Source organism: Lepidochelys olivacea (genome assembly GCF_965140295.1).
Source record: "Lepidochelys olivacea isolate rLepOli2 genome assembly, chromosome: 2".
NCBI lineage: Eukaryota > Metazoa > Chordata > Testudines > Cheloniidae > Lepidochelys > Lepidochelys olivacea.
In genome coordinates, this window is record NC_140412.1 from 256,190,539 (window position 1) to 256,208,147 (window position 17,609).

General features: G+C 40.9%; 1 protein-coding gene across 4 annotated transcripts in view; it reads left to right on the forward strand.

Annotated features, from left to right (window-relative positions):
- Nucleotides 1-17,609, forward strand: part of XYLB (xylulokinase) — a 145,590-nt gene that overhangs the window by 109,006 nt on the left and 18,975 nt on the right. For all 4 annotated transcript variants that reach the window (XM_084619757.1, XM_084619759.1, XM_084619760.1 and 1 more), the window contains exon 16: nt 16,623-16,681. In XM_084619757.1, coding sequence (XP_084475883.1) covers nt 16,623-16,681 — 59 coding nt within the window. The remainder of the gene's footprint in view (nt 1-16,622; nt 16,682-17,609) is intronic.

Consider the following 17,609-nt stretch of genomic DNA (forward strand, 5'->3'; position numbering starts at 1 on the left):
CTAAGAAATGTTAATTTTCTCTTTTACTGCTCATCTAAGCTCTGTTAGTTGCCTAATAGATATTACTAGAACTCTACAGAGTTAGCTCAATAGGTTTCTTTCATAAGAAGTCACATTTCTGTCTAAATGTAACAAAATAAACGAATACATCTTCTCTTCTTTAATAGCATATAACAGGGTGTCAGGTCTCCTTACCTGTTAGCATGTGTTGGAACACTGTAGGAAGATGCTGGCTAGCACTATGTGGCAGAGGTAGCTTGTTAACTCGATCCTGGATATAAGGAGATGGAATCCTCTCTTTGGGCAGAAACAAAGAGGTCCGTGCAGGGAAACAGTAGGAACAGTCAAGCTTTGGGTTAAAGCTCAGATTGGTGTTTATACTTTTGTTGCAATTTATGTGGATTTTACTCAGAGAAGGTTTGGAGTTCTATCTGTTTGCATGCATTTTTCAGCTGTTTCAGCAGTTCTCTTTTATTTTGGCATTTGGAATAGCCTGTGAATTGTCCATCTGTGTTAATTTTTTACTGTGCTGTGTACACTGAAGCTAAATACATTCAGTTCTGGGCACCTCTACTTGAGAATGTTGTAGCAAAAATAGAAGAAATTCATAGCAGAGTAGCAAAAATGATTAAGGGGATGAAGCGATTACAAGAGCAAATATCTAGAACATGGGTTAATAGTGCTTAATATTGGAAAGGTGTAACTACCAAGGATTGAAAGGAATTATTTAGCATTGTAGAAGGATTTATAACAAGGACCATACCTCTCAGCCTTCAAACGCACTAATGCATATGACACACACCATCAAAATGTATGACAGATGACCGAAATGTAGAGCACCTATGTTTTGATGCGCTTTGTGCCATAAAATCTAAATTGTGGGTTTTTAAGAATAGAACCTGATTTTTAAAGCTTTTAGTTTTGTTTTGTTTTGTGTTTTTTTACGGTGTGACTCAAATACATCAGCTCTGAAACCTGTAAGATGTTAATTAGAGTGGAATGAGGTAGGGGCAGCTTATTATAGATTGCAAAATTTGATTCAACCAGGAAGAGTGGCAGATTTCTTGTCTTTTTTTTTTTTTTTTTAATTTATGGAACTCTTTAAAACTAACATTGCTTAACATGAAGGTCTATTGATAAACTTAGTGTGAATCTCCAATATTCCTTTGATAGGAAAATTGGGTGGGCTCAAAAGGGGACTGAAACAGTTTTAAATACAACATACAGGATTTGATTGGACTCAGTGAATGAATGACAGGGTTCCGAAGAGCCCTGGGTTCCCTTTTGTTTATTGCCATCAATTACCAGTGCCCCATGATGGACTTAGTCTTACTAGAGTTGAGCCCTTTTGTGACTGTTCTATAAATGGTACAATACAGATCCAAGATATACAAAGTCAGCTTCACTGTCTCCCTTTCCCCCATAAACCCTTGTTTAATTCTGTGTGATTGAATTTGGACATTTATTGCACATTAGAACAAGCAATTTATAACCCTAGTTAAAGCCAAGGTTATTTCAGGCTTGTTCCTTGTATGCTTTCACACTTAGTTCTGTCTAATGTACCTGAATCCAGACCTGAAATAAACCCTTGTTATGTCAATCCTGAGCTTCTGTTGAAAAGAGATTGCTACTTGGAGTGGTTTCATGACATGGAAAGATATTATTAGAGACTATGTCAATATAAGACATGTTAGATCCAGAGTCATTAAAATTGAAAAGCTGTTGTATTATATCTGTACCAGAGGTGCAGAGGAAGGTGTCTTCAAAGTTATTCATGTCTGGCTGTGCACCAATTTGGTCCCCTGTCTTAACTTAGTATAATTTATGGCAGCTCATTAGAATGCTCTGACTGCCAGTGACTCAAAGGGGCAATTATGGTATTTCAGAGGTTACTGAGGTGCAGGGAAGATCCAGTCATGCCCACTTTCCTTCACCCCCAATATAGCTGCAGAAACAGATGGTGATATAACAGCCACTAAGACAGTTCTGTGCTACCAGAGATCCCTCTATATTTTTTCTGTGGACAACTATGCAGCATTTAAGGCCACTCTGCAAAAGTGAAAGGGACCGGAGTGGCCTTAACTCAGGGAAGAATTTGGCCCATGGAATTGAGACTTGGAAGGAGGTCACAACAAAGTTGCAATCCTGCTGCTGCTGCTGCAGCTTCTTTTGTTTCTGTTGGGTCAACTTGATCTTGTTAGGCTTTCAGTTAGCCCCTTCTCTTGGTTACAACCAAAACTTTTGGCCCAATCTTCCTTGTGTATTTGCAGATTAAAATACACAGTCCATCAAATAAACTATTACATCTATGGAAACAGTTACCTTTATCACAGGATTACATTGTTCACTATGCTACAGTGTATCCTGCATAGCTCTGGTATATCATTTAAAGGCAGTTTGCCTGAGTAGTATAAAATATGCATGATGGGTGAACACAGATGAGTTGTGTTAATGTATTCTAATTTACTTGCTAAAAATATTTTTAAATCTTAATAGGTTTACACAGAATTTTCTGATGAGCAGATGCCATGTCAATGAGCATGGCAGAAAAACACAGATATGTAGATATCCTAGATAAACCACTGGCAATTGTAGTGTTCTTTATCAACACAGAATTCTTTTTCTGAAATCTCTTCATGGTAGATGTCAGGGCTCGGTCTTAATGGATTAATTTCTTAAGAATCTTTTGACTGTCTACTTAAGCTTAATAAAGAAAAATATAAAGCATTTCACCTAACAGTTTTCTTTTGTTTTGCTAGTTAATTATGCGTTATGAAAACATACTAATTATATTTACAATAAATTAATAGTGTGTATTTGTGTTTGTGACATTCTCTGTCTCCTTTTTAAATACGCCATAAATCTTGGATTGTGATTCTGTTTTTCTTCAGGCTATTAGGTCTCTACAGACTGTATTTCATTCCTTAGCACCTACTGTTGCTTGGCAACAGCATCCAATTTATAAGACCCCAGCCCAGTGAATGGCTAGCTACCTAGAACTTGCCTGTTAAGATACACTGAGAGTCAGAACACTTTAATCCTGATTTAGGGCAATTCTTAAAAAAAAAAAAATCGTTCGGCCTATTAGTTTGTCTGTGATTATTTTTCAGTTAAATTAAAAACATCATACATATCAACAGGTCTTAATTTTACCAGTAATGGGATGGAGGGAGTTCCTGGGGCCCACAAGAGACCCTTGTTAAAAATTCACTTTCAAAGAGAGGGGGGGGGTGTGTGTGTGTAACAGTGTCTCATAGGCCCAACTGAGATCGGGACGCCACTATACTAGGTGCTGTATGTACACATAGTAAGAGGCACAGAGAAGTGGAGTGACTTGCCCATGCTCACATAGCAGGTTAGTGAAGAGCTGAACGCTGTTCTATACGATCAATATATTCCCTACATTGTCCAGAAGCAGAGAATGAATGTTTCAAGCTTGATATGTTTGCTTGCCCAGTAGTGCTGCCTCCATCTTTGGTGCTTCACATGGAACTTTTTTGTTTAAATGGGAAAACACTTGAATAGATTCCCTTGTTTTCGTAGCCTTGCTTTCAGCAAGCAAATGTTTCTCTTTCAGTCAGTGGCAGTTTGTCTTGGTGAGCTCATCAGGATTAGGCCCTGGAGGTTATCTTTTTTTTTTATATCATTTAAAATTACTTACGTCAGAAATAAAAGTTTTGTAGGAAAGAAGTAACCCCTTTTTGTGAGCTTGCTCAAACATCTATTATTTCTGGGCCACCTCCTGCAGCAGCTTCCTGCCAAAGGAGAAGATAAAAGATCAACCTTGTAGTGCTTAATGAAGAGGTTAACTGTAGACCAAGTGACCGGTTTGCAAATTTTTGAAGTAGATGCACTTGTTCGTTCCTCCCATGTTTTCTCCAGTGTGGCTATCGTTTTGAAATAAAAATAAATAACACTTGACCTAGCTTTTCAATTTTCGCTTTTTAGTATAGCAGGGATGACGGAATTCTATCCATTTGTCTTTAAACCAGGGTTCAGAATCATTTTAGGCAGATTGTTTGTACTGTTTTACCAGATCCAGAACTTGGCTATTCCAGTTAGTGCCATCTATGCCCTCTTCAGCTAGATCTAAACTGCAGTGAAACCTGTTTTGCAGCAGTATTTTGTCTTTATTGTGAGTTAAAGTATTCACAACTGAATGGAATGTGTGAAGCTGTGTTATACCACAGTCTGGCAGACATGCTTGTGACTAAGGGTCTGGCGCTGCAAGTTGCTGAGTACCTTTTGGAGGGGCACAAAGGGGCAATTGGTATTTTGTGTGTGTGATCAGGCTTTAAGGTACATGGCAAGGGGAATCCTTGAACTGTTCACTAAAGAGCATGAGATTAATTTTGCCAACTTTGTAATAATAAGACAGACTAACATGATTTTTGGAGGTGGTGTATGTGGATTTATAGGTAGGAACAATTCTCAAGGGTTTGTTTTGTAAATCAGACAAAATAACACAAATATAAACTCACGGTTTTTGTTTTTCATTAAATTGCAGAGTTTGGGGTTTAATCAGGAAAATAAAGAAGGGATTGATTTTTGCCTTTACTTGTAAATCATAAATTGCAGTTATTTGCAATCACATTTATTGCTGGAATGAGGTGATGTTGCATCTTGAATGCTTGTTTCATCATGCTATTTTATTTAGGGGGCCGAGCCATGAAGGAGAAGAAAGTTCCAACTCCATAAAACTTTTTAGAACGTGTAGATACTGCTGAGCTACTTGGACTAAGGAAAGGAAACTGTCTTCTCCAGAGTTTCAAATGACACCGTGGGTGTGGAATTTGGGGCGCAAACTAAATCTAAGCCTAACTGTGATATTTATATTCAGGGATTGAAATTGGTTTTAAACTTAAAAATGTTGGATCAAATTCTGCCCTCTGACTTCATTGAGATCTTATGAGCATAATTAGGACAGATTTGGACACATTATTGTGCCATGATTGAAATAGGACCTGATATCCAAAGACTACTGAAGTCAACAGGAGTCTTTCCATAGACTTCAGTGGTCTTTGGATTAGGCCCATAGTACATATTCGTAATAGTTAATTCAATGATCTGCTCACTGTGACAGATATAATGAACACAGGCCTATCTTGAGACTATTTATTGTATTTAATATTAGGAATGTTATCTGAATGTTTGAGCCAGCTTTGAAAGCATGAGCACTTCAAAGACCATTGTATTCAAATGGGCCAGAAAAATGTGAGCCTTTAGAATATTCACGGCCTTTTGTATCAATACATGTTGTATGTATTTATATGTTTCTGGCTCACTGGAGGATTTCCTGTGGAATCTGGAATCATTAGAAGATAATTAATGCAAAATCCCAAAGCTGGTTATACCCAGCCTTTTGAGGCTTGACCTCTGGGGAAGAAGGGGCTGTGACTGTGTTTACCTGTTTTCAGGAAGCTGGGTTACAAAGCAAGAGTTCTATTTTAAAAGGCTGAGTTTTTAAAAGAAGTTTTAAAAGTTTTAAAAGCTGGGTTACAAAGCAAGAGTTCTATTTTAAAAGGCTGACAGAGAAGCCTTCTATTTGATTCAATAAAAGGACCCCAAATCTGTTGGAGGGCTGGAAGGACTTCAGCCTGCCAGACTCCCCTCTGTGGAAAATGAGTGACTTCTGGCACATTTAGTATGTGTTTTGACATTTATTTTGTTCTGTGTTTTTTTCGCTGCATGTTTTTGTCCTTAAATGTACTCTGCTTTGAAAAACCTGTTTGGGTTACTTGTAGTCACTGGCATTCCCTGGTTGTAGCCCTTGGACACAAAGCAAAGTGTAGAGGCTAGATGCTTAGTCAGACCTGCTTGGAGAGCATCACAGTGACTGTAAGGGGACTGCGGCCTAAAACCACAGTCTGCAGAGAGAAGGGACATAGGTCCCTGCCCTCAGAGATGACGGCTAGAGGTCTGAGGTCCGAGAGGGCATTCCTTAGGCAGAGTAGGATTCCATTCAAAGTAGATAGATGCAGACAGAACTTGTATAGGAAAATGTGTGTCACTCCTACCTATTGCACCAGTAAACTGATGCTATTTTTGCTTCTTTCTTTTTTCTACAGGCATTACTGTTTTAACCAATATTAAAACAAAGCCGATATGTTTCTTACAGCAGATAAGATATGTGTAGCAGATGTGTACCCTGCAGGAGTCCTTCTTTTCATAGATCTTACATTACACCTAGCAGTGCTAGGACGCACACAGTAGGGGAAAATATTGTGTGTCAACCCTCTACAAAGCTACAGCTCTTCACATCAGTGTGTGTGTACTGTAGGTGCGGCTTTAATTAAAACAATGTTTAAACCAATTCCATGAACTGTCAAAAGATTTAATCCATGAATTATGTTTGTTACAGTTGTTAGGTTATTTCAGCAGCACTCATTTAAGTACCTTTTGTGCACTGCCATAAGGGACGGATGGCAGCCCCTGAGAAGTTCAACCATAGTCAGCTGAAAACAGTTGATAATGATGGATGAATGATGTCGTTGTGTCTCTTTGTACATAAATGATTGGGTGGTTGTTTATAACATGTACCCAATTACATGCATATCATTCACTAAAATACACAGTTTGTACAAATAAAAAAAGCACAATCTTTAAAATAAATAACAACCCAGCCACCTCACCTTCAGAAGAGAGACTGAGAGAAGAGATGGACCATAACCTAAAAAGAAAAGGAGGACTTGTGGCAACTTAGAGACTAACCAATTTATTTGAGCATAAGCTTTCGTGAGCTACAGCTCACTTCATCGGATGCATACTGTGGAAAATACAGAAGATGTTTTTATACACACAAACCATGAAAAAATGGGTGTTTATCACTACAAAAGGTTTTCTCTCCCACCACCCTACTCTCCTGCTGGTAATAGCTTATCTAAAGTGATCACTCTCCTTACAATGTGTATGATAATCAAGGTGGGCCATTTCCAGCACAAATCCAGGGTTTAACAAGAACGTCTGAGGAACAGTGGGGGAGGAATAAACAAGGGGAAATAGGTTACTTTTTATAATGACTCAACCATTCCCAGTCTCTATTCAAGCCTAAGTTAATTGTATCCAATTTGCAAATTAATTCCAATTCAGCAGTCTCTCGTTGGAGTCTGTTTTCGAAGTTTTTTTGTTGAAGGATAGTCACTTTGAGATCAGAAATCAAGTGACCAGAGAGACTGAAGTGTTCTCCGACTGGTTTTTGAATGTTATAATTCTTGACATCTGATTTGTGTCCATTTATTCTTTTACGTAGAGACTGTCCAGTTTGACCAGTGTACACGGCAGAGGGGCATTGCTGGCACATGATGGCATATATCAGATTGGTGGATGTGCAGGTGAACGAGCCTTTGATAGTGTGGCTGATGTTATTAGGCCCTGTGATGGTGTCCCCTGAATAGATATGTGGGCACAGTTGGCAACGGGCTTTGTTGCAAGGATAGGTGCTTGGGTTAGTGGTTCTGTTGTGTGGTATGTGGTTGCAAGTGAGTATTCGCTTCAGGTTGGGGGGCTGTCTGTAGGCAAGGACTGGCCTGTCTCCCAAGATTTGTGAGAGTGTTGGGTCATCCTTCAGGATAGGTTGTGGATCCTTGATAATGCGTTGGAGGGGTTTTAGTTGGGGGCTGAAGGTGACGGCTAGTGGTGTTCTGTTATTTTCTTTGTTAGGCCTGTCCTGTAGTAGGTGACTTCTGGATACTCTTCTGGCTCTATCAATCTGTTTCTTCACTTCCGCAGGTGGGTATTGTAGTTGTAAGAATGCTTGATAGAGATCTTGTAGGTGTTTGTCTCTGTCTGAGGGGTTGGAGCAAATGCGGTTGTATCACAGAGCTTGGCTGCAGACAATGGATCATGTGGTGTGGTAAGGGTGAAAGCTGGAGGCATATAGGTAGGAGTAGCGGTCAGTAGGTTTCCGGTATAGGGTCGTGTTTATGTGACCATCGTTTATTAGCACTGTAGTGTCCAGGAAGTGGATCTCTTGTGTGGACTGGATCAGGCTGAGGTTGATGGTGGGATGGAAATTGTTGAAATCATGGTGGAATTCCTCAAGGGCTTCTTTTCCATGGGGTCCAGATGGTTGGTTAAATTGGTTAGTCTCTAAGGTGCCACAAATACTCCTTTTCTTTTTGCGAATACAGACTAACACGGCTGTTACTCTGAAACCTGTCATAACCTAAAAGTCATCAAAACTCAGGCTTTTTCAGACCCATTCTCTTGAAACCTTTACCTCCTCAATGAGCATAACTTGCTGAAACCCAAGAAGGGTAGTCTTTGCCTCCATATACAGATCTGCCTCCACAAAAGCAGCCAAGCAGATTTTACTTTGATCCATCTTGCTGCAATATAGATAGACAAGTAGATCAGACTTTGTTGGAGACACCTAGAATTTACCAGGCTGTCAACTACTAGAAACATTCTGATAAGTGCCACATGGTCTCTGAACTTCACTCCATACATTACATTGGTTTAGTCTATAAATCAACTATAGAGCAAGGAGACCTGAGAGAACTCTTTGAAATAGAAAGGTCGAAAAATCCAAAAATAGTTTCTGCAAAAATTTCAAAATGTTGGTTCGGTTTTTATTTTGAAGTATTCAAAACAGCCATTTTTCTTTCTTTCTTACGTTTTCAAAATTTCACAATATTTTATTGACATTTTCTTCAAAAACAATTACATTTTGGCTTATCAAAAATTGTTGAAAACTATTTAGATATCAACCGTTTTCACAGAAGGTTTTAGATAAGCCAAAAATATCAATTGTGTGTGTGTGGGGGGGAATCACAACAATATGAAAAGGCATAGAAGGTATGAAATATTAAGTGAAAAAGAAAAATAATTAACATCCACTTAAAAATATTTTTGAAAGACCATTTGTTATTTTAAAAACATTTAATTGGAAATATGTCAACCTGCTTATACTTCTGAACTACTGAATTATTCAAGAACCAAAGGTCCTTATGTTCTACCAAGTCACTGATAGAATGGATTACCATTGGAAGTGTATTTTCCTTTAATGGCTGAATCCCAGTCAGATCTAATAGTCTCTACAAATGAAATACGTCCTCTGATCCAAAAGGAGTAGAAGTTTCTGTTAACTTCATACTGCAAGAGGTAATTGCAAAGGTGTAATCTTCACTCTCAGTCACCAGCTCTCTATACAGAGTGTCAGTCACTGGGTGGCTGGCTAAGGCAGGAGCAGATGCAGGCTGCAACAGGGGCTGGCTGGAATAGAAACAGTCAAAGGCTAGAGCAGGAGCAGGCTGGAACAGAAGCAAGGGTAGTCTGTTGAAACTACTGTCATGGGGATTGTTCCTGGCCAGTTGGTGATCCTGAGTCATCTGGACTCCCTGAGTGGGACCTTCCCTGTGTATTAATTGAAGCCCGCAGGTAATTGATGTCTCATTGCACTTAAGCAGGCTCAGAGATAACTTAGGGATGAGTCATCCCATCACACACCCTCAAAAGATACATACCAGGCATTGCGGGGCCCAGTTTGTTGGGGTGTGACCAATGGAATTCCAAAAGCAGGTTGAGCATGTATGTTGTTGGCTGGCTTTCTGGAGCAATCAACTGAGTCATAGACCTCCCAATCAGTGAGGAATAGGAGCTTCCCTTGGAGAATATTGGAGTTCAGGATCTGATTCACCAGGCATTCTTCCTGCCACTGGATCATGACAGGGGGAGGAGGTGGCTTCATCCATCCAGAAAAGGAGTTGCACTTTTTCAGCACGGGAATATGGAACTTATAGGAGCCTTTGTCATCTTGGGTAGCTGGAATTTGAAAGCCACCAGCTTAATCTATTGGATGACCTGGAATGGGCTGAGATATTGGTGTCCTAACTTCCTTGAGGGCTGGTACAAGGTGTTTTTGTTTTGAGAGCCATGCCTTATCCCAGACCACAATTTGAGGGGTATTCTGACAACTGAGGTCCGTGTATTGTTTGTACATTGGTGGAGTCATGGTGGAGTCTGAGTGGGTTTTTAATTCTTCATGGTTGTGGTGTGGGTGCTTAGAGGCTGTCAGAATGTGAGAAACTGGTAGTATGGACAGGTGAAACCAAAGCTGGAAACCATAGTTGGTGTAAAAAGGACTTTGGTGGATTGATTTGTGGTCAGAATTATTGTATGTAAACTTGGCAAAGTGAAGAAGTGGCACCCAATCATTCTGATGGTAACTGATAAAACAGCAGAGATGATGCTCCAGAATTTGGTTTACTTGTTCTGTCTTCCCATAGGCTGAGGAGGCTTATAAATTAACATCCAAGAGCTTGAACAGTTCCTGCCAACAATGGGAAATGAACTGCGATTCTTGGTTAGATGTAATGTCCAGTGGTAAACCATGGAGCTTGAAGATGTGATTAAAAATAGTTGGGCTGTCACCTCTGCAGTAGAGATTTTCCTGCAGGGCACAAAAAAAGACATCATTATGAGGAGGTCAGTGATAACTATTGTGGCCACATGGCCTTGGAAATTGGAGTGATCAATAATAAAGTCCACAGAGATGACCAGCGTTGGGATAGAGCCATCAGTGAAACCAAAGTGCACAGGTTTTTGTCAAAGCACACATGTTGCAGGAGTTAATGTAAGACTTCATAGACTGATGTACTTTTGGCCATCAGAAATTACAAGAGGCTAACTTCATCATTTTCCAGTGACTGAAATGGCCAGCCAGGGATGAGTAGTGACATAGCTGGAGTAGAGCTGGATGTGGTTGGCCACTGGGGACATAGATCCGATCTTTTAATGGGAGAACCCCATTCTTGACTGTGAAGTTTGAGTTGGGGGCCAGGTGTATAGTGGTCAACAACAGTAATACCGCAAATGGATTGAGGCAGGAAAGACTTCACAAGAGACAATAAATCATTGTTCACCTATACATTGACAAAAGACAGGTAATGTTTTTTGCCAGGTTCTCATCAAGGTATTCCTGTCGGGCTTGGAATTCTGGTTTGACAAGGGATAAATCCATTCAAATGGAATTTTGGCCCTGGGCTGTAAATCATTGGGGCAGACGCAGGACTGATGTGGGGGTAGGATATCATCATTTCTTTTGTCAAACACATTGGCAAAATCTCAATATTTTTCAGGGATTGGTAAATTGTTACCTCCTTGAATTTGCTGGACACAGAAGGAAGTGGCCTTCCCCATGCTGTTTCTTGTTTCCTTGGTGCCTGACTTGGCTAAACATCACTGCTGGCAGTAGCCCGACTCACACTGTACCTCAAATCTTCCAAAAGATATTTGGATCATGAGCCAGGGGATGCCAAGTATTACGTGGAAGTAGAGTGAGTTGATCAAGTTACATTACAGGGTTTTTTGGAGGTTTTGGATTTCAAACCAAAGGGGCATAGATTCATTGGTAACAGGACCAGAGAACAGTATCAATCAATTCCACCAGGTCTGAGGTGTGCTTTCTCTGTACCGGAAGTTGATTAGTCTTATCAAATCCAGCATCTATAAAATTACTGGAGACTTCAGAATCCACAAGTACAAATTGGGAGCAGTTCACCTCATGTGTAGACAGGACAAGAAATGGAGCAAGACTTGCAGGTGGGGATGACAACAGTCCACAGCTGTTAAAATACATTTTGATAGAAGAGGGGGTTGGCTTGGGGCACCCAATCTGGTGATTATGTCCAGCTGTGACCCTTCTAAAGGGGCTGTATGTGGTTGTTACTCTGATCTGCCGCAGGTCTGGATTTGAGGGAGCATTTGGTGGCAAAATAGCCTTGCCCACCACAGTATAGGTAAAGGCTGTTATGTTGCTGATACTCCTTTTCCCAGTCCATGAGGTGTCTTTGCATCACTTTGATCTTCACAGGCTGTCACACTGGGACTGGCTGTGGTAGTGGCTGGAATGGGACCAGACTACACTGGGGTAGAACATGGCACTATTTTTTTCTTTTGGCACTATTTGAACAGTTGGTTCTCAATCTGTATGCATAGTTCAGTATCTGAGTTCAGCACCATAGGGGTCTGGGGGGGGGAGGGTGTGACGGTCTACTCAGCCCAACTCATTTTTATGTCATCTATTAGACCCTGACAGGAATGATAGATCTGTGCCTCCTTGTTTATTGCATGTCAGTGAGCAAACGTTGAATATGGGTGGCATATGCCAAGATGGATCAACACCTTGTTTAAGAAACTGCAAGGCAGCTTTGGCGGTATGAGTATGATTTGGGCCGTCGAATATGAGTGAGAAGGCATGGAGGAACTTGTCAAAATTGCCAAGGACCTGGCTTGACTGTTCTAGGAGAGGCAAGGTGCAGTCTAGAGCTTCATAGAATCATATCAATATCAGGGTTGGAATGGACCTCAGGAGGTCATCTAGTCCAACCCCCTGCTCAAAGCAGGACCAATCCCCAATTTTTGCCCCAGATCCCTAAATGGCCCCCTCAAGGATTGAACTCACAACCCTGGGTTTAGCAGGCCAATGCTCAAACCACTGAGCTATTCCTCCCCCCCCCTTTACCAGTCAATAAACTGATAACAAGCCCCACTTTGCCCTGATCAGTGCGTTACATCTCAGTGCACATCAGAAAAAACAGATGGCATTGGTTGAGGAACCTGCAGAACTTCTGGTGGTTCCCATCCAACTTCCCTGGTGGCAGGACCTTCAGGCCTTGTTCTAAAGGTACTGCATCTGGCTGCACTGGGGGTACTGAGGTTGTCGGGATCTGTGAGCAGAGAGGGTGTTGACTCTGGAGGCACTGAATTAACTCCAACATTTCAGTAGCAGGTGTGACAGAGGCTTCCATCTCAGCAAGCATGAAAAGGGCAGTTTGGTGAAATGGTCAGAGTGGCCAGGTGAGGCAGAAGCAGATGAAAGCTGGAATAGGGTCTGGCTGGAGTGGGAACAGACATGGGCAGGAGCAAAGGTAGTCTGTTGAAACTACTGGCAGGGGGAGTGTTCCTGGCCAGTTAGTGACGAGCATACTGGAGAGACTGTGTCCCTCAGGAGCCTATATACCTGCCTTGGGATCACAAGGATGGAACCTCACCTGTGGATTGGCTGAACCCTGCGGGTAATTGATGACTCATTGCATTTGAGAAGGCTCAGGTAACTCAGCGATGAGTCACGATGGCCGTGAGACCCTGAGCCAACACTGAAGGATTGTCTTCTGTATAGATACTGACGTCACTTAATACAAATCTGGATAATGCACAAAACAAGCAATTTGTAGTCCAATGTTTACCTTGGTCAATTAAAATATACAGCAACATATTCTTATATTATTACAGTGATCCAAAGCTGGATGCTTGCATAACAAAAGCATAGAAAAGGACAAAGGGCTGGAGTGTGCATGGGTAGAAGTAGCTGAAAGAAGCAATTTACCCAAGAAGTGGTTGTAATTTTCATTTGGACTCCTATTTGCCCTTATCACCTTTATTTTCTACTTGTTCTTCCATGATCTTGGTATAGTGGCATTGTATGATGCATTCCCCATGTGGCTGGAGGCAGAAGCCAGTCTCATTCTTTGAATTGGTCACTGTCATGCGGCAAAGTGAGGTAAACTTATTTCTGTTTTTCACTTCTGTCTGTTTTGCAGGATGACTTTCAAATGTGGTGCTTTTATCTTGGATGTGATGTTTTTTTGAGAATATCATGCCGAAGGTGTAGCAAAAGAGAAATTTAACTAATAGGCAAACCATAAAGAGTTCAGATTTGTTTCCAGGCACAGTGATTTATTGGTTATTTTTCATTTGTTTCAGCATTATATTGTTTTGATAATCTTGGCAGGGATCTGTCACTCTATGTAGGTATAATTGAAACTTGTTTCCCCCGAGGAATCACTCTGCCATTTGGTTGATTTGTTTACTGACATTGACAGAGATCTTAATGGCTTTTAAAACTCAATTTGTGCATCACTGAATATGCACCAAAAGGAAAATAAGATTAATGTATTGGTAAAGTGAGGTTCTCTTTGCAGTGCTTTGGCTGTGTCATAAAGTCTCTACCTGATCAAGTCACTGTAGGCTCAGGAATTGTATGAGAACCCTATGCAATCTACATCTTCATTTTGTTGTTGTTTTTTATGTTCAGGGCTTTGACTACAAATTCTCTAAAAGGTAGAATATAAAGAGTGGTTTGTAGCCTCCAGAGCTGTTTGACCACCTTTTCCATTGTGTTTTGTCTTCAGCTCAGGCCAAATTGAGGCTGATATATAGATGTAATCAGTGAAATATCTCTTTGGGAGGGATCTTCAGCATTATAGCATTTAACAGTACCAAACACAATAGTAGTTACTATTGATTATTACAAAACATCTAATTCTATAAATTCATGCTGCACATTACAAACGTGAACCCCACTTCAGCAATGGTATTTAAATATTTGCCTGTTTTAAGCATATGAATAGTCTTTTTGAAGTCAATGGGACTACCCACATCTGGGCAGGAAATGGTTTTCCTATCCATTGAAAATTTTCAAGGTTTCAAAAATGTTCCCATTCCGCATTGGGGTGAAACTAAGACCTTATGAAATTTTATGTGAAAAACCATAGAGCATGCCCAGAATAGCCCCATGGGCAGGGCACTCACCTGGAAGTGGGAGACCTGGATTTGAGTCCCTGCTCTGCCTGTTGAGGACAAGGGACTTAAACCTGGGTCACCCACATTCCAGGTGAGTGCCCTGACCATCAGGCTGTCTGAGGTGGGCTAGTCTCTTGCTCTCATTTTGCCCAGAAATCGCATCCTAAACCTGAGAGAGCTTCCCAACAATACTTTTGGTGAAATGGACCAAAAAAAGTTTTGGTTTAGAGAAATTTGCATTTTTCAATGAAACACTGTCTCATTGTGAAATTTGCAACCAGCTCTACTACTAATATACTTAAGTACTTTGCTGAATTGGGGTTATGGACATAAAGACAGATTGTGTGCTTTGACAAGCATTAAAACAAATGACAAGACACAGGACAGTGAGGGAATTATTAATGAAGAGAAGGAGCCATTTCTTGAAATGTTGATTCAAAGATGAATAGGGTGCTATTTTTAATATCCCAAAAGGTATGGGCTCAGTTCTTCAAGATATTGTCCACACAGATTCTGCTCTTGGTGCACATGAGCATAAGATTGGATTATTTTCAACAGCAGTGTCTGTTGGGGGCTATGCCTGTGCTCTCAGTGTCGTCTTGCTCCACATAACAGTGCGCATAAAGAACAGGGCAGCCATAATCTTCACTCAGTTCCTTCTTACCTCCCATGGCTGCAAGGTGGAGCCCTGAAGCCCTTAACCACATTCCACAGCAAGTGAAATGAGACTTCACATGTTGGATGCTGTGAGAGCATTATCCTTTTACTTGAATAGGACCAATCCATTCAGGTGTACACCTGGACACTTCATTATATTTGCTGGAAGGGATAAGGGGCAGCCTGTGTCTTCATAGAGATGAAGTGGGTCTTGGACTGTGTCAGGAGTTGCTCTGTTATGGCTAGGAAAGAGCCACCTGGACAGATTAGAATTCATTCCACCAGAGTTCAGGTGACTGGCCTCCACAGCCTGCTTGGGTAGCATCCCCACAGCAGAGATATGTAGATCAGCAATGTGAAGTTTTATCCAGGCCTTTACTACTCATTATTCTCTGGTACTACTCATTATTCTCAGAGCAGTTGCTAGTTCAGTTAGGTATCCTACAGTCACTCTTGAAATGGGCCTCTGCTTACCAGCCTCCTATCACTGGTTTAACAGCTTGTTAGTCACCAAGAGTAGAAACTGTGTGGACAATCCTCTCAAAGAAGAAAGAATTATTTACCTTGCAGTAACTATGATTCTTCCAGATGGGTTTTCCACAGAGATTCTGAATCTTGCCTTTCATCCCCACTGATAGGTGTCCTGCTTGTGGGGGATTCTTATTAGCAAAGGACCTGAGTGCAGGTTCTGGCTGCCCTGCCCTTTATGCTCTCATCTATGGGAAGTGAGAGGGAACTCCAGGGCAGGCACGGCCTCCACAGACACTGCTGTGTTGAATGCATGGGGCACATGTGCACCAAAGTGAAATATGTATGGAGAGTCACAGTTATTGCAAGGTAAGTAACCATTCTTTCCTTTTTTGGGTGAAGGTTCAGAAAGACTATTTTATCAGAATCTATTAGTAACTCCCTTATTATTATTCTTTGAAACACATTCTTATCATTCAGGCAGAGGGAGTTTGCCACTAATTTCTCTGATTAGTGATTGTGAACATCACAAAGAGATGTGTTTTGAGAATTTTGCTGATTTTGTAAGCTGTCTGTCAGTTTGCACGTACATAACTGAGATCCAAACTGAGGCTGACCTCAAATCGGAACTATAGCATAATATCATCTTGCCGTTGTTACTGTATCCCTCTTCAGTAGAGCTTACTGATTTTGGTACCACAATATTAGAGTTACATTACTTATATTGCCTTTTTTATCCATGGATTGTAACATGCTTTATAACAGTGGCTAAGCAGCGCTATCCTCCGTTTTACTGCTGGCAAAATTGAGGGAGAGGTAGGTTATGGATTTGCCCAGAGTCACACAGTAAGCCAGTGGTAAAGTCAGTGACAGAAACCATGTAGTCTTATTCCCACTTGCGTGCTCTAATTGCCCAATTAAATAGCATATATCTTGATGATACTTAGTTAACTGACCTTTCTATTGTGTTGTAGTGCCAAGAACAAGGATTTTGGCCACTGGTGGAGCATCATATAATAAAGAGATCTTACAGGTAAGTGCAGACTGCTGAGTTTGTTAAGAAAATTACATTGCACTGGATATTAACAGCTTTGGCAGTAGAGTTTTATATTCGTGTGCTGAGTCTGCCGCCTCTATAGCTGCACATAAGATTGAGAGTATTTGAGATTTTAAGAGTTGTTCAAATTTTGAGATATTGTGTGGAGTATATTAACAAAATTATAATAATTTCTCCACGTTTTACAGGTTAATCCAATGCTAATTTCAAGTTGAGTTCTCTGAAGAGTATTTACAACTTACTAGTTTTGTGAAAGTATCTGAAATGGTGATGATCTCCAAGTCTCATAACTTAAGTCACATCATTTCAGCAACCAAACCAAAGAGTTGTTGGTAAGAGTGCATTTAAAGTGAGATTTTAAAAAATGTTCAACGTTGGACCATTTATGTCAATGAGAGCAAAGTTAGGCCAATGCTGAACACTTTTGAAAATCTCAGCTGTAATGCCTATGGGAGTGCTGGAGGCGGAAGTCCTCTATTCACCCACAGGACACATACAGCATAGGCAGTATCAGTGCAATCTACAGCATACTGCCCCACCAATATACCTCAGTCGCATTGTGAAGGGACAACCTCTAGGTGATAAAGTAATTTAGTCTCCCTGGCCCGTTTAGTCATCAACCTCTCTCCTGAGTTTGATTGTTAGTGCTAGTTGTGGTGGTAGTATTTGTGACAAGGACAGTTGTCCAGTAGGAAGTGGACTGATCTTGCTAATTTACTTCACACTAACACCAGAACAGCTTTGAGAGTACAAAGGTCTTTGACAAAATGACTTACCAGCCAATGTGCCGCCTTGTGGTTTGGTGCGACAGAGTTAGGGTTTTCCTCACTGTCGTCTCGGTGACACACCACTGGGGTCTGCTGGGTGCCACTTTTGTCTTGTGACTCAACTCTCTGGCCAGGCC